Source organism: Alternaria ethzedia (assembly GCF_023757985.1).
Source record: "Alternaria ethzedia strain BMP 0044 chromosome Unknown scaffold_4, whole genome shotgun sequence".
Lineage (NCBI taxonomy): Eukaryota > Fungi > Ascomycota > Dothideomycetes > Pleosporales > Pleosporaceae > Alternaria > Alternaria ethzedia.
In genome coordinates, this window is record NW_026056197.1 from 1,220,053 (window position 1) to 1,236,870 (window position 16,818).

The 16,818-nt window shown below is 52.3% G+C and overlaps 5 protein-coding genes and 1 non-coding gene across 6 annotated transcripts; 4 read left to right on the top strand and 2 right to left on the bottom strand.

The window, feature by feature from the left end:
- Window positions 1–222: 222 nt before the first annotated feature.
- On the top strand, window positions 223–825 carry J4E87_002541 (uncharacterized protein; the record flags this gene model as incomplete). Its single annotated transcript, XM_049374178.1, has 2 exons — window positions 223–229; window positions 275–825. The coding sequence occupies 2 exons, from the start codon at window positions 223–225 to the stop codon at window positions 823–825; spliced, it is 558 nt and encodes a 185-aa protein (XP_049236318.1).
- Window positions 826–4,516: 3,691 nt separating this feature from the next.
- On the top strand, window positions 4,517–7,762 carry J4E87_002542 (uncharacterized protein; the record flags this gene model as incomplete). Its single annotated transcript, XM_049374179.1, has 3 exons — window positions 4,517–5,120; window positions 5,183–5,842; window positions 5,895–7,762. 3 exons carry the CDS (start codon window positions 4,517–4,519, stop codon window positions 7,760–7,762), a joined length of 3,132 nt encoding a protein of 1,043 aa, XP_049236319.1.
- Window positions 7,763–8,146: 384 nt separating this feature from the next.
- On the top strand, window positions 8,147–8,854 carry J4E87_002543 (uncharacterized protein; the record flags this gene model as incomplete). The annotated part of the gene is made up of 1 exon (XM_049374180.1): window positions 8,147–8,854. The coding sequence occupies one exon, from the start codon at window positions 8,147–8,149 to the stop codon at window positions 8,852–8,854; it is 708 nt and encodes a 235-aa protein (XP_049236320.1).
- Window positions 8,855–9,010: 156 nt separating this feature from the next.
- J4E87_002544 (uncharacterized protein) lies at window positions 9,011–14,160 on the bottom strand (the record flags this gene model as incomplete). The annotated part of the gene is made up of 4 exons (XM_049374181.1): window positions 9,011–10,227; window positions 10,282–10,782; window positions 11,168–13,877; window positions 13,936–14,160. The coding sequence occupies 4 exons, from the start codon at window positions 14,158–14,160 to the stop codon at window positions 9,011–9,013; spliced, it is 4,653 nt and encodes a 1,550-aa protein (XP_049236321.1).
- A 627-nt stretch (window positions 14,161–14,787) lies between these two features.
- J4E87_002545 (uncharacterized protein) lies at window positions 14,788–16,135 on the bottom strand (the record flags this gene model as incomplete). The annotated part of the gene is made up of 3 exons (XM_049374182.1): window positions 14,788–15,293; window positions 15,347–15,953; window positions 16,007–16,135. The coding sequence occupies 3 exons, from the start codon at window positions 16,133–16,135 to the stop codon at window positions 14,788–14,790; spliced, it is 1,242 nt and encodes a 413-aa protein (XP_049236322.1).
- A 418-nt stretch (window positions 16,136–16,553) lies between these two features.
- On the top strand, window positions 16,554–16,667 carry J4E87_002546. Its single transcript has one exon. It is a non-coding gene; the product is annotated as a tRNA-Ala (tRNA).
- Window positions 16,668–16,818: the final 151 nt, after the last annotated feature.

Genomic DNA, 16,818 nt, shown 5'->3' on the forward strand with positions numbered 1-16,818 from the left:
CGATCTGGTTTTGGACCTTGGATCGTCGCGATTTTGTTGAAAAGTCATTGCGAACCCCGCTCGTGCAAGGTCGATTCAGGGCATCAGGGTCAACCCTCTACCAACTCATAGACAGTCCCCTACGCACCAACTTGACGGCGACCGAAGCGCACGTTGTAAGTAGCGCATGAGCCAGGCAAGAGTAACTTGACGACACTTCGGTACCGACGGCCGGCGGTTAACATGGCTCGTTAGTGGCACAGATACTCACAAGACCGAGTGCTGACGAGCACAGACACATCCTTCCCTTCGGACCTACCTGTCCCTCAGGATGACGGCGCGTGTTCGCACTTGAGCGGGACACAGATACCTTCCGTATCCTTGTCTGCAACGTCAGGAGACTGGCTTGATGTCTCAATTTATCCGGGCCTGACAATCGTCTTCTGCTATCCGCGTACCGGTGCACCTGGTGAAACAATCACTGAAGATTGGAACTCCATACCAGGAGCACGAGGCTGCACACCTCAGGCGTGCAGCTTCCGCGACGAGATGGCCAAACTACGCGACCTCGGCGCACAGCGTGTATTTGGATTGTCGACTCAGGACACTGCCTACCAAAAAGAGGCCAAGGACCGGCTGCATTTACCCTACGAACTGCTTTCGGACGAGAACCTACACTTTGCCAATGCCCTGAAACTACCCACTTTCAAATGGCAAGATAAGACACTGATCAAAAGATGCGCCCTCGCGATCGAAGACGCAGTCATCGTCAAAGTCTGGTACCCTGTTTTCCCTCCCGACAGCAGCGCGAAAGACGTAGTGGGATGGCTTGCAGGCAGAAAATAGTATATGCAGGTACCATTTCCGTGCCCCTGAAACGAGTTGGTACCACATTTGGATGCGCACCCGTGAACATCCTGACTCGGGCCCCTACGGTGCTTTTACGGCTGCCGAATCCGGCTATGTTGGTAGTAGACAGGGGAACTAACAGCAGTTATCGCAACGTACTCAATACTGGGCACAACAGAAGCTGGGGGGTCAGTTTCTCTCGATTAGCACGACGGTATTTTCCGCCGTCGTGATATACCTTTATTGCTCACACACACACTGTCAACTGTCGCGGCAAAAGCAATGTTTGGGGACAAGGTTTGACGGGTGCGACGTTGGGTTGCGCACTAAGGATCGTCAAACCTCCAACCGAACGTGGATCGCCCGCACCGTGCGTGCATCGTCAATAAACTTTAGCTCCACGCTCTTCTGCCGGACCCTACAAGATATGGTCTAACCCGTGCCGCCCTGCATGGCGATGTTGTGTCGCAAGGACTCTGTCGATCGCGGATCTTCGTGACTTTGTGAGCACCTACTACTATCCTTCATACACACTACATTCGTTCTATATGCTTTCTTTTCGGAGAACTTGGTGTATCACATAAAGAAGCCTGCGCATCCTGACGAAGTGGCTGAGGCATCGGCGCGGCGTCGTTCACTCACTCCTTATCAGTACAACCAGCTTCAACACAATCTTTAATAATAATGTCTACCACACTCATTACTACCCGCCGACGACCACAAAGTACTACATCTACCTCATCGCGAAGAGCGCCGGCTACATCCACTTCGTCACAAAGAGCGACTGGTACTTCTACCAAACAACGGAAACCGAGCGCAACTTCTACATCATTACGCATTGCCTCGTCGTCACCAACCGCACTACCTACCAACTTGGCATCGGACTTCTCCTTCATCCAACTTGGAACGAATGCTCCCGTTCCCAGCGTAACCAACTCACTCAATCAGCCAAGCCTCGTGGACACTTCCAAGGGACCCACCGAGACATGCTCTACAGATAGCGACTGCGCAAGCGGCAAAGCATGCTCGAGCGCAAGATGTGTTACCATGGGCGGTGCTGCACCGCTTGGCGGGTCGGGCGCAGAGCCAACTTCGCGACTAACTCCAGGGTCGGCCATTGGCATCGGTGTAGGAGTTGTGGGAATGGTGGTGTTGATGATTGCAGCTGGTTACTGGTTCTGGAGGGTTCGAGCAAGACGGCCACGCACCCATACGATCGAGGCGCCTTCACACACTCGCCAAAGGTCTGCCTCGAATGCCACAGATCAGAGGACCTTGGTAGCATCACTACCAAACAGTCCCCAGAACGCAGCCTTCAGTCAACAACAGACCATGGACCCTGGGCTATTTGCCAGGGCTCTTGCATTCAATGAGAAGAAGGAGAAACCGGACAACAAGAGATCAGGATCTATGGAGAAGCACGCACGAAGCTCGACAGAAAAGGCACTGCCACCTCGTCCAACACCTCATCCGCTCATGGAACATCCCCTTCCTCCACCGCCAACGAAAGCGAAGTCGTATGCGGTCAATGTCAATATCAACAAGAGCATGATACTCGATGATGAGTTGATCAATGCCGTCAGTTCGCTTCGGGGTAATGATACTCCTCGCAGTGGTACTCCCACCCGGGATCGTGCGCCGCGATACAAGTTTGAGGAATACATCCCGCCTACAGCCGCTCCTCCATCGATATCCATCTCGCATGCCACGCCTACCGCGGAAAAGCGAAACTCGGAATACGAACTTAGCCAATTACCGAACAAAAGACACTCTGCCGACAGTGTCTCGATAGCCGACGGCAGTTCGAACGGAGGTGATTCCGAACCACCCTCCCCCGTTAGAGAGACTCTTTCTAAACTGGAGAGCAAGCCCCCTCAACTTCCATTACCCGACTTGCCACCTCCAAGCCCAAGCTTCAGCTTTCGTTCCTACGACTGGTACCAGGATATCATAGGCGATCAACCAAATGGCGAGCCGAACACACCCACCGTTCCTTCGCGCAACCCTGCGCGAACACCAACAGAATCGACATTCCCTAAACCACTTTCTCTTTCTCCAAAGAAGGCGCAGTCCGCCATGCTACACTCGAGTCTTATTCCAGAACCACTTTCACCTGGTGCACCTCCTGCTGCATCAGGGTTGCTTTTACATCCAAGTTCAACGGTACTACCCAGTCCTACGAACCCGAACTTTCGTTTATCACCAACTGTTTATACCCCTCCGCGACAGCAGTCTCCTATACCACCAACAGCCCCACGTCGAGCCTCCGCGCGGGCTTCTACAATGACCACGGCAACCCGAGCTACGCACGATTCGCGAAGCTGGCTCCCGGACGATGGATTGTATCTTGCTGAAGAAGGTGACGAATACGCCGAATACAAGACTTTCCATCGACCTAGCGAGGACAGCAGGCCTACAAGCTACTCGCCCTTGACGTGAGCTACGGGAGCCAACTGCCCTACCATCATTCCAACTATGATGTTGGGGGCGCGCTGAGCTTTGTAGTCTTACCCATGCGGGCCGTGTACTGCCTGCACCAACATTCTTCATTCTCCACGGGCCGAGACCCTCAGGAAGGATCGCATTGCGCGCAGTGTAATACATCCGCTGCTCCACTTCTGTGTCCCGACTTTGGACCAACGAGGGCGTGCGCGACAGCCCTGTACTCCGACGCACGGGAAGGAAGCACGCGGGAAAACGCTAGGGCACGCGAGGCCATGAACTGCATGCAGCTCCATGATGCAATGCGAGCAAGGTGCAAATACTACGGATCATGCTGCAGAGCGGATGCAATGTCACAACGACGTCTCACATTCTTGTACTTTAATACCCTAACGTAATGTAAAACATACAGTATCAATGAAATACAACAAAACATCAATTTTATAACAGTATCGCTGTGTGTATAAGCTTTCTTCCTTTGTGACCAGCAACCGTGCCTGTGGGGAGATCTGCATGCGACCCCACTGTCATGACATGTGGCCTACCTAGGCACAGAACGTTGAACCCGCCATATCGTGCCGTGCATGTACGATTTAGTGGCACTACCGAGATACATTCCGTGGCGCGTCCACAATCTGTGCTCTTGTCAGCTTCGGAAGAGGACTGGGATGTTCACGTGAACCGAGGAAGCAAGAGCGCCATGAAGGCGTTCGGAGATGCTTAGCAATTTTCCTCCGTCGGGTCGCACCTACTGATTCGGTTCGCGTCGAAGCAGGCACGATGACTTCCGTGCCAAACACTGAAACTATGAATAAAGACATCACCTCGACACCAACTGCCAACCCTCCAAACTTGACGATGATTCGCTTCTTTTCCTTTAGGGATCCGTTCTTTTCCTTTAGGATTGTCGCGCTGTACCGCATGCTGGGGTACCTCCTACATTGGAAGTACCCACGGGTGAGTCGCTTCTGCCAGGCATTATGAGCTATCACAAGCTTCAAGCCACGAAGCTTAGAATCTAGAAGTCCGTCTTCTTCACGATCCCCACACATCGACGGCACTGCATGTCTCCGCACGTTCCCATTCGCTCAATGTCGGCGCGCTCCCCCATGATCATCCCCCGCACGGAGCTCGCTTATGCATGGCGCATGCAGGCGCCCAGCCTCCTCGAGTCCAGTTCCTGTTGCTCAGCGTCATTGCAGGTTCCTTCACTGCGGGGAATCGCAGATTCACGCAGCAAACCAATATGGCGCCTAATGCAGTGGACAGCAATGCGGAAAGCTATAAAGGGACCAGGTCGCCATGGACCCCAAAGGATCTTCAGGCAGCACTCGACTGGTTCAGCACATCGATCATGTCGCGCTCAAGCTATCTTCAAGCTTCAACGCTGCTCTCTTCTTTCCTGTCGCTTACAGCTGGCCAGACACCTATCAGCTCGTCTGACGGCGGTTGGAGCACGACCCTGGCTGGCACCCCTACCTCATTCCGCCCTGTCTTTACTCTTCCTCCCTCAGTAGACCAAGGCGTTGAGCAGATCCCTAACATATACGATCCGCAAGCCGTCAATGCACAGGATGTCTGCCCAGGCTACAAGGCATCTGGTCTTGAACAAAACGACCGTGGCCTGAGCGCCACCTTAACACTGGCTGGGGCACCTTGCAATGCTTATGGTACCGATATCGAGGAGCTAGACCTGAAGGTCGAATACCAGGCCAAGGGGCGACTGGCCGTTAGCATTGTCCCCAAACATCTTGATGCTAGCAACCAGTCCCAATGGATTGTACCCGAGGATCTTATCCCAAGACCTCAGGCCGAGGATTCATCGGAGGGCACAGACCTCAAATTTGATTGTAAGCCATCTCAACGAGGATATTGTTACACTGTGAGGATTCTCAGCTAACGCGGTTTCAAGGGGGCAACGAGCCATCTTTCTGGTTCAATGTCGGCCGTCGCTCTACTGGAGATGTCATCTTCACTACTCAGGGCTCGCATCTCATTTATGAGAACCAGTTTGTCGAGTTTGTGAACAGCCTGCCTGAAGACTACAACCTTTACGGTCTGGGAGAACGCATCCACGGCCTCCGCCTGAACAACAACTTCACCGCGACCATCTACGCTGCTGATGTTGGTGACCCAATCGACCGCAATCTTTACGGTAGCCACCCGTTCTACCTCGAAACCCGCTACTTCGAGAAGGGCGGCAACGGTAGCAGGACCCCTCTTAAACAGTCCGAGATGCAGCAGAGCAACTACGGCTACGAGAGTAAGCCAACTGGATCGAAGTACGAGTCTCTCTCTCATGGTGTTTACTACCGTAACACTCACGGTATGGATGTTGTCATGAAGCCTGACCATCTCTCGTGGAGAACACTAGGAGGCGCGATCGATCTATTCTTCTACGACGGACCTTCTCAGCCTGAGGTGACCAAGGAGTACCAAAAGTCGGCGATTGGACTGCCTGCCATGCAGCAGTACTGGACCTTCGGTTTCCACCAGTGCCGATGGGGTTACCGCAACTGGACTGAGTTGAGAGAGGTTGTTGAAACTATGAGGGCTTTCAACATTCCCATGGGTAAGTTCCCTTCGCATCGTGTCACTTGAGCATGTTTGCTGACTATGACTAGAAACGATCTGGCTCGACATCGATTACATGGACCAATACCGAGACTTCACTCTTGATCCCGTGACTTTCTCACCTTCTGGTGTCAAGGACTTCTTTGGCTGGCTGCACGGAAACAACCAGCACTTTGTACCCATTGTGGACGCAGCAATCTATATCCCGAACCCGCAGAACGCGAGTGACGCATACGACACTTACACTCGCGGAAACGAGTCTGGTGTCTTCCTGAAGAACCCCGATGGCAGCCAATACATTGGCGCTGTATGGCCTGGGTACACTGTATTCCCCGACTGGCTATCCTCCAACGGTGTAGCTTGGTGGGTTAAGGAGATGGTTGAGTGGTACAAGGAAGTTCCGTTCAGCGGCTTCTGGGTTGATATGACTGAAGTCTCTTCATTCTGTGTCGGCTCCTGCGGTACTGGCAACGTTACCCTGAACCCTGTTCATCCGCCTTTCTCTCTCCCCGGTGAGGTCGGCAACATTGTCTACGACTTCCCTGAAGGCTTCAACATCACCAACGCAACCGAGGCCGCCTCAGCCTCAGCTGGTGCCTCGAGCCAGGCTGCATTGTCAGCAGAGCCCACGGCAGAAGTTTCTACAACTGCCAGCTACTACCGATCAGAGCCCACGCCCGGTTCGCGCAACGTCAACTACCCTCCATACGTCATCAACCATGTTCAGGGTGGAGCTGATCTTGCTGTTCACGCTGTCAGCCCTAACGCGACACACGAGAACGGTGTTGAGGAGTACGATGTCCACAACCTCTTTGGCCACCAGATCATCAATGCCACCTACCAGGGTCTTCTCGAAGTCTTCCCTGGCAAGCGACCCTTCATTATCGGACGTTCCACATTCGCTGGTAGCGGCAAGTGGGCTGGTCACTGGGGTGGTGACAACGCGTCCAAGTGGGCTTATATGTTCTTCTCAATTCCTCAGGCACTATCCTTCTCGCTCTTCGGTATTCCCATGTTCGGCGTCGACACATGTGGTTTCAACGGAAACACCGACATGGAGCTTTGCGCCCGCTGGATGCAACTCTCTGCTTTCTTCCCATTCTACCGCAACCACAACGTGCTCTCTGCCATTCCACAGGAGCCCTACGTCTGGGATGCCGTAGCCTCTGCGTCTAGGACCGCCATGCACATCCGATACTCTCTGCTGCCCTACATGTACACTCTCTTCAACGACGCCCACACCACTGGTTCTACTGTGATGCGTGCGCTCGCATGGGAGTTCCCCAACGAGCCACAACTCGCAGGCGTCGACACACAGTTCATGTTGGGACCCAACATCCTCGTCACTCCCGTCCTTGAGCCTCAGGTTGACACCGTCAATGGTGTTTTCCCCGGTATCGTCGACGGCGAGAGCTGGTTCGACTGGTACTCTGGCGAGCGTGTCCAGGCTGAAGCTGGTGTCAACACTACCATCTCGGCTCCTCTGGGCCACATCCCCGTATACGTCCGCAGTGGCGCAGTACTGCCAACTCAAGAGCCTGGCTACACCACTACTGAGTCCCGGAAGAACCCATGGGGTCTCATTGTTGCTTTATCAACTGATGGTACCGCTTCTGGTAACCTGTACATTGACGATGGCGAGTCTCTTGAGCCAGAATCCAGCCTGGATATCACGTTCGCTGCTATGAATGGGCAACTGAAGGCTGAGGTCCAGGGCGAATTCAAGGACACCAACGCGCTTGCCAACGTCACTATCATGGGAGCTTCATCTTGTGGACAGGTCAAGCTGAACGGCGAGACGATCGATGCAAGCAATGTAGAGTACAACTCTACCAGCAGCGTCCTGAAGCTTACAGGTCTGAATGACTTGACCAGTGGAGGAGCCTGGCAAGGTAGCTGGACCCTGAGCTGGGAGTAAGCGATAGAGTTTCATCGAGGATGTATCATAAACTTTGGTGTCGTCAACCATAGAATTGTGAAGCGACCCTAACGCTCGATTAGCGAGCTACCCCTAGACATAAATCTACTGCGTTTCAAATCCAACCCCTGACCTCCATGTTTGACAAATTTATGCGTCCTCGGAGCGCGCTGTGCTCATGGTCTTTCAGGTTTTGCGACGAGCGGAGTCGTGAACAAATGACGTCATAACGGGAACTTGCACCTCCAAGGATACGACCAAAGCCCAAAGGAGTCTTTACGTACCACGCATCATCATGGCACTCTCACACACACGAAGAAAGTTCGCTCAGAACACCTCCTTCCGCAACAAATCTCCAAACGACCAAGACAAGAGCTATTCATCATGCCACCCAAGAAACTAAACCAACAAGCACCCTCCTCAGTCCCCGACGTAGACGAGCTGAAGAGCATAGCCGCAAAATCCGACAGCCCGGAAGACAAACTCAAAGAAGCCGCCGCGAGCGCCGAGTCCGCCCTCGCCTCTGCGAAAACCGCCTCGTCGCTACGTGCCGCCGCCGAAACCATCAAAGACCCTGAGAAACGGAACAAATACCTACAAGATGCATACAACAAGGAGATTGAAGCGCATGGAAACTCGAAGAAGGCGCGTGTACTCAGCTCAGGCGCGTTCCAGGGTAGTGTAGGGGGTGGTGGGATTGGTATGGCTGTGGGGGCGGGACTGGGTACGCTGGTTGGTACGCTGGTGGGGACTGTGGCTACGATTCCTACGACGGCTGTGGGGACGTTGGTGGGAGCGGGCGTGGGTGGTGTACATGGGCCGTGGGTTAAGCTTGGGGGTGGGAAGAAGGATGGGAAGGATAAGGAGAAGGATGGTGAAGAGGAAGGCAAAGGGGAGGATCTTGACGGGCAGATGCAAGACCAGATGGGTGGGGAGGAGGACGGCATACCGGATCCTGAGGCGCTGAGACGTGCGGCAGATGAGTTTGCGCAGCAGCGGAAGGCGAACCAGGAGAATGGTGGTGGTGATGCAGAGAAGAAGGAGAAGAAGAAGCCTAGGAAACTGGAGGTACGGGGCAAACAAGGTGCATGAAGAAGGGTAGCAGGGCTTTTGGTTTTGATTAGTGGATGCATTGTTTGGCGCCAGCATCATATAAGCATTGGGATTATGGTATAGTATACACAAGTTTGACAGAATACTTCTCCTCAACACTTCTCCATCTGAAAGTCGGGACGAAGCCATGTCTTTTTATCGATGGACAACTACTCCAGCACCCTCACCCATACCCCGTACCTTCCCCTCAACGACACGTTCGGGTAATCCTAACTCCGTACATATCTCATCGAAACAGTGCATACCGTCTAGAAACCTCAATAGAGGAAGCCCGCTCCCACTCTTGTCTCTATCGCTCACCAAGCCCTCGAGGGTCTGGTGTTCTTCCCCCTTCGAAACACTGAGATGTTGGGGGTTCTGTTGTTGAAGATGATTGTGGTTCGCAGGCATTGCGGAGGCAACGCTCGGTCTGTGAATCGAGAAGGATGGATGATGTGTGTGGATATTGCCTTGGGAAGTGTGATGACCGTGGGTCTGAATACTTGGTTGGGAGGAATGGTGTACTCGTTCGTTACCGCGGATTGTGGTAGTGTCTGAGTCGCGGGGGTTTGCGAGAGATGTCGCAGTACTTGTTTGCAGACTCGTTGGTGGTGCGGGTGGTAGGGTCGTTGAGGTCGCTATCGCGTACTTGTGCACACGGTAGAGGAAACCTTTGATGATGCCGAAGGTAATGAAGCGGCGTACGTCGATGCCAGTGAGCAAGTCCAGATTCTCCAGCACCCAGTTCTTCAAAGTGAGACCTTGTCGCAGCGATGTGTATAGTGTTATCAACGTCTCATGGCTCGTCTGCCATACATTCTCTTCCTCTTCTTCTTTCTTTTGAGCGGCGATGTGGTTATCGAACTCTGAGACCCTAAGCGTAGATCCGACAGTCTCGCTTTGCTGTGATGACAAAGACGAGGTCGAACTACGCTCGTCCCTACTCCTCTCTGAAACTTCGCTATCCATCCGAGCTGTCTTTGCGTTCGAACCAAGTCTCATTCTCGGTACGCTGACGTATCGCATACACTCCTCTTTGACCTCTGCATCCATTATGAAATCACCAATCTCTGCTGTTGGCGCATATATGGCGCTGAAGCTGAAGATATCCAGCAGTATCAAACATCCATAATATACCAAATGTTGAATGGCTCGTCTTGTCAAAGAGAGATCGGTATCAGCCAGTTGCGCTATATGGGCTATCGAGTTGATACCGTTTATGTATGGGAGTATGCGATTGAGAGTGAGGTCCGAGGATACGGGTTGCTGGAGACTTGACAGAGATATGGTGAGCAAGGGCACTTGATGCGCGAGGATAGGCGGAGGAGGCGGTCGCGTAGGGAACAACTTCAGATTGATCGTATTCGAGTCATCTGGTTGGTTGTTAGTATATCGCATACTACAGTCTGGTACGAAGCATGACTTACCGATTGGTATCATGCACTCTGCGTAGTTATTTAAATCCTCAAGCACCATCTCACACAGCGCATACACCTTGCTCCCACCGCCTATGCCAAATCCGCCGACGCCATCGTCTTGCCCAAACCCGACGTTTCCTCCTTCATCTTCCCAAACGCCCTCCTCTTCTCTAGATAAGAATCCGCCCTGCTCTTCTAGGCCTCTCAACAAGCGTCCCAGCTTCCTCACGACTTCGCCGTAGCACGCCCAGTCGCGCTCATTTTCGCCTATCACGATTGCGAAGTTGAAGATGAACTCATTCCTACTGTATTTCCCTTCTCTTATGCAAACAGGGTATCCGATGACGCGATTGTGGTTGATGCAGAAAGTGAGTAGGCGGTCGCAGAACTGTTGCGTGGGTATGAGGAATTGCGTGACCGAGGGAAAGGTGAAAAGTGGTGTGGGGAGCGCCGATGGGAGGTTGGAGGGTATTATGGCGCCTGCGGGTACCTGATGGAGGACGCGATTTCCTGGAGATGTCAGCGGGGTTTCCTGAAGGCGCGGCTGTCTTTGGAATACCTTTCTCATGGTGGAAGCGAGTATAGAATATTGCTTTTATCGCGCGCGTAGGCATTGAAATCTGTAGGCTCTACCGCCAAAATTTGCTGGTGACTACATGGTGGGTGTAGGGTCTCCGGAGTCGCGTTGTGGGGAGCTTGAGAGAGCTTCCAGGGCTCCGAGGTGTGGTCTGTGCGTTGCATCACGCGTCGTCGTTGTGAGATTTCCGAAATACCATTCTCATACATACCACGGAATCTGAACAATAGTTACATTGGCTGTAATGAAAACCACCTAATCATTGCAGTCGAAATATGTCTAGTCGTAGTCCCTATTTGTGGCCTTTCCCAAACACACGCTTTACAAATAGCGTCACCCGTTCACCAAATATCTTCGAACTCCTGTCTCCGACCTTGCCTTGCACTGCTCTAGGGTTGGCGATTAGTTCCTTCAACTCGATAACATCCAACTTCAGCTGAGCTAGTGTTTTCTCAGACACTGGAAAATGAGGTACTGTTGCACTACGAGACGCGAAGCGCTCCTTCATCCGCTTGGTAGCCTCGATATCCCCAGCCAAGAATTTATCGAAGTTCGCCTGGACGACAACCAGTGCAGTTTTCTTGCCTTCTTTATATTTTTCGATGCGTGCATTGGCATCCGCCCCATGTAGAAGTAAGAGTTTCAGTATGGACACCCATTTGACGGGGTTTTCGATCGGCGTAAAAAGACAATTTTGCCAGGCGCTGAACCCGTTGAATTTGAAGTTCGGGTCAGCACCGTTTAGCAAGAGAGTCTGAACGAGATCAGGGTCACTAAAGTCTGACCAGTGTCCATATTGCGGCTCAGGTCTGCACGCATAGTCGAGCAGTGGCCTACCGCGTTTGTCCAAACAAAGCTGGCCTTTTGCACGGATGGTGTCTTGGACGTACAAAGTCAAACCGAATCTGACGTTCAGGGACATGAAGTTATCATGCCAGGGAGCAGGCCTCGAGTAATCCTCCTCCCATGTGTCGCACCAAGTCGCCCCTTCGTATCGTTCCTCTTTCCATTCCCCTACATTGTTTGGGAAGTAAGTTGTCATTGCTCTATCAAGCTCATCCAGGAGCTTCCGAGAGCTCATCTGGGTATTCGATTCTGCAAGTCGCGCGAACAACAGTGTATCTATCACAAGTCCCCAGGGAACCTTGCGATCGGCAGGTTGCTGCCATGCTAGATTGATTCTTTTGACTTCCATGATCAATGATTGTAACACAGCCAGGGAGGCGTGAAACTTCTGTCCTTCTGTTTGGGTCACCAGATCGTCCCAGACCTCTTTCTTGTATAAAAAATCAGCAACAGTCCTGTGAAGATACACAACGTCCTTGGTGCTTATTTGTTTTACCTGGCGTGATTCGTCCCGACCTGTGTGCTCTTTCTGGGACTTGACTCGCGTCCGGAGCTCTAGGAGACCTGCGCAACGGCTTCTGAGTCGACGGTCCGTGGTGATCTCGATCTTTTCGAGTTCTTCATCTGACAAGGGACAGATTTCTGCACTCATGATCTCCTTGGTTTTGGCTTCTGCATACGACAATCTGACAGCGGACAGTGGCCTTGCAGAAATTCTTCCCATTATAGACGACTGCTGGTGGCCTTCGTCGTTGCACCGAAGAATTTGGAATATGCATGCGGCTTGCGACTTGTACAAGGGAGGCACATTACTCAGCATGTGGGTGAAAAGCGCCTCAAGGTCTTGCGGTAAAGCTCGGAGTCGTAATTGAAGATCTTCGATCTTATCGCCATTCTGTAACCCTTGGAGTAGAGACTTTACTACAAGTTGGACCCATAAGAAAACGCCAGAGGCTGAGCTGACAATCTCTTCCACAAGGGCTTTGGTGTCGTCTTCGTAAGTGGCTTTCAGATACACCATCTGAGGATGTACGGACAAGCTGTCATCCACATACTTTGTGATATCGTTATGAGTGAGCTGCTGGAGCTGCAGTTGTGGCTGACCAGCGAAGCAATCCGTAAACTCCGTGAGCGGCCTGCTCGATAGGAGGGCTTTGATCTTGCCATTCTTCGTGGCAGTGATGAACATCTCCCCAAGCTCGGTCATTGTGATTCGTTGAGCATCGAATTCATCTAAACCGTCGACTACTATTACGATTTTCGTGGATGTGAGAGGATTGTTCGTGAGCCTTCCAAACGCTCGCCGAAGCTGGTGAAACGTTGGGAATTCGTCCCATTCAGCGTTGAGTAGATATTGCTCCGCAAACAGTGTAGAGGCTAGAGACATGTCCTGACCGAGCACTTGCCAAAGTAGTGAACGCAAGAGACCTTCTTGGGACCTTTGGATTTGAGCACCCGAACTCCAAAAGTAGTAGTCAGCAACAATGAGATGATCGCCTCCAGCCCAACGTTCTAGCGAATCCATAAACCGGGGATCTTGATGGAGATACTTCATCAACGTCGATTTTCCGGATCCGGCCTTCCCATTGATCCAATACACGCCACCATCCTGGCCAAGCCAGTTTGCGAGGCTTGGCCAGCTTGAGGAATCTCTACTCTCCAGTGCCCAGTTGAAGGTGTTCTGATGCGCAGTATCGATGTCGTCGTATCTATCGTCTTTCCGGGCGAAGTGTAACTTACTCGTGATTGCGCTTGGGACATCCTTTATGCTGTACTTTTCCAATCGTTGATTGGCGATGGTACGTAAGACCTCTTTGTGACGTATCGATGCCAAAGAGCTGTCGACCTCTTGCCGTTGTATGATCTTTTCGGTTTGTGAAGTTATTGTCGTGCCGAGTTGTTTGTTGCTCTCCACTATGCTCAGCATCGCCGTCCGACTCGTTTCATCTAGACCTTGTAATTGATCATCCCTGATAGACACTAGAATTCTAAACTGAAGCTCATCACGCATTGTCTGAAGTCGTGACTTGATATCCTCGATCGTTTTCGCATTCCAAGTTGCTTTCAGAGCGCTGAGAATCGTCTTGTATCTGGCCGCGTCTTTCGAACATCGCAACGACTCGAGTTTGGCGATAAGTTCTTGAGCAATCTTCGTGCACTCAGCAGCCAGATCATCAAGTGCCTGTAGATATGTAAGACTGACGTTGTGGGCGCCCAGACCTTGTACATGTCTAACGTACCTGGCTGTCCTGGGCCAATGGGCCCGAGCTGGCCGGATTAGGACGAGCCCATGATGTGATGCGCTCGTTCAGTGCCGTGAAGTCTTCAACCACCCGTTCTAATTCCGAATTCTGTACGGTAGAACCTGACTGGCGAAGTTGGTTTCCAGTTGACAAGACTTTCGCGGTGAAGTCTATAACCTGTAAGATGTTGGCAGCAAGACTAAGTCCTGCGATGGCTTCCATGGCGACCACTCGAATGTGACAGGAGGAGACATCGCAAGTGTCAGGCTGAGAGCTGGCGTCTTAAAGGGTCGGACGAGTATGCAGCTTAGCTGCGTGCAAGTGTTGCGCTAACGTTCAGCTGAAGTCGTGCGGGTCTGGAAGCCAATGGGCGCACATTATCACCGCCACCAAAACAGCCAACAAGTGGTAACTCCGAAGATCGCCCAACCGACTCTTCTGCCTGTCTGTAGAGATATTCCATGATGCTAGGGACATGCGCTTACCGAACAAACCGCGCTGTAGTGTGAGAATAGCGTCTAGTCAGGGTGACACCACATAAATGGAACAAAAACCCCCGAACAACTGCCTCCTAGAAGTCAACATTACCCCGAAGAATATGTGAACTTCAGCCCTTATACCAATGTAGACGGCAGAGTACCTGTTCAGCTTTTCCTCGAATGAAGTGGGACTGGAAGTGAGTTGGCGAGATTAACTCGTGAAAGGGTATATTGAAACGTATCGATACGCTCGCCTTGATGGAAAGATGAAGAGCCCAATTCTTCCTTGGAAATACTCACGCCGTGTAGGAAAGAAACGTACGCGTATGTTCACCAAAAGAGAAACAACCTTGAGCGAATGCCGCACCACTTAATCGTCCGAGCCGTCCTCAGGAAGCTCCCTTAGCACGCCCTCCACAATCTCAATGAGCTCATCCACATCCGGTCGCTCGCTTGGCTCGAGCCTCAAACACTTCCTCACAACCTCTTTCACGCTGTCTGTGATAGCATCCTCGGGGTTCGCCTTCTGCTTGCCCCTCTGCATACCCTCGTCTGGAAATCTCCAGTCACCACCCAAGACACATATGCTCAGACTACCACCTGTCTCGTCTGACCTAGCCTCGAAGGGGCTCTTGCCGACTAAGCAGGCGTAGAGCGTGCAACCGAGCGACCAAATGTCTACCTTGGTGTCAATGACAGAACCGGTCTTGACGTCGAAGAGTTCCGGAGCGCGGTATGGCATGGTAGAGTGTTCGGCCGCGGTGTCTTGAATTTGTAGGGCGAGGGATCGCGACGTTACGGGCGTGGGGGATGGTGCGAGGGAGCCGAGATCCATGAGGATGGGTGTCTGGCCGTCGTCGTCTATCATGATGTTTCCTACGCGTGTTAGTCTGTAGAATGGGCAACCATGAGATGAATGGAGTACATACCAGGCTTGATGTCTCTGTGCGCGTACGCCCTCTCCCCGCCAGGCGCAATGCCTTCGTGCGCCGCTGTGACTTCTGACTCCTCTAGCAGTCCTTCTGCCTCTTGCTCGTCGTCCTCGTCATGATCGCGATTCCGCCTGCTTGGACGCATCTCCATGGTCTCCGCAGCTTCCGCGTCTGCCCTCTTCGCGTCTCTCCGGACTTTCTTCGCCTTGCCTTCACTCTTCGCGCCGCCGGGCCCACCCTTAATCTTGTACTGATGCATCGCCTTCAGCGCTTTGCAGACACCCAGGAACAGCACCATGAGTCTTCGCTCGGGGAACTTTGTGTGATTGACCAGGTTCGCGTTGATCATGTCTTGTAGGTTGCCGCGACGGTAGTATGGTAGGAGGATGTATACGGTCTTCGCGGATGAGTCTGATTTGTCGGTTTCAACGGAGTAGTCGATTGAGTGTATGATGTTGGGGTGCGGCGAGAAGAGTGTGTAGGCCTCGACTTCCTTGAGCGCCAGGCTCACGCTTTCTTGGCCGAAGGGACATCTAATCTTCTTGAGTGCGAGGAGTTGTTGATTCGAGTTGTCTTGTACGAGGTATACATATGAGAAGCCACCCTGTGTCGCGATTAGTTGACTGAATGCGGTCCATTGTATGTAGCTCAGCTTACCTCGCCCAGCAGCCGTAATATCTTGAAACTCCGACTGTTGATCTTCAATTGTGGTGAGCTTGGAAAGCAGACCATGCAATTTGTAAAGGAATAGACGACATCTAGGAAGTATGTGCCTAAGGATCCCATCGTGGCGGTTTCCGTTGCGAGTGCGATTTGTTTTGTTTGCGAAGCTATCGACAGCTTGCGTGAAGGCGGTGCCGAGATAGACGCGCGGTCAATTCGAATTGTCGAGTGTCGCAATAGTACGGAGCTTATGTTTGGGTGATGAGGAGGTGATCGGTGCGGAACGATAGTGTAGACGTGTTGTTTACTGTGATAGGATGTGGGTGTGTTGGTGCTGACGACGAGGTTCCGGGTTGCGCCAAGGCGTGGCTGTGAACCCTGGCAGTTGCACGCTTTCGATCGCCTGCGGAACGTGGTCGGGAAGATCCACGTGCGGCTAACCCGAAGCGGGCGCTAGCGTCGCATTGCCCAAAAACTTGAAATATGATCCAAATTCCACAAAAATTTGCCATCAACGTCTCCAAGAGACTCAATACATCTCGGGCGTATGGCTCAGTGGTAGAGCGCTCGCTTTGCAAGGATTTTAGCGCTAAGCCTAGTGCAGAAGTCTTCAACAACATGCGAGAGGTCCGGGTTTCGATCACCCGTCCGTCCATTTTTTGGCCCCTTGATGCCCCCTGTAACTCTTTTTTGAAGGTCTAACATGCTATGTTGAGTATAGAAGAGATACTACAAAGTTCCTGTGTCTACAACCACCCTCAACGTCCCCTGGAGGTTTTCGGTATATCACCTAGGCGAATTGAATC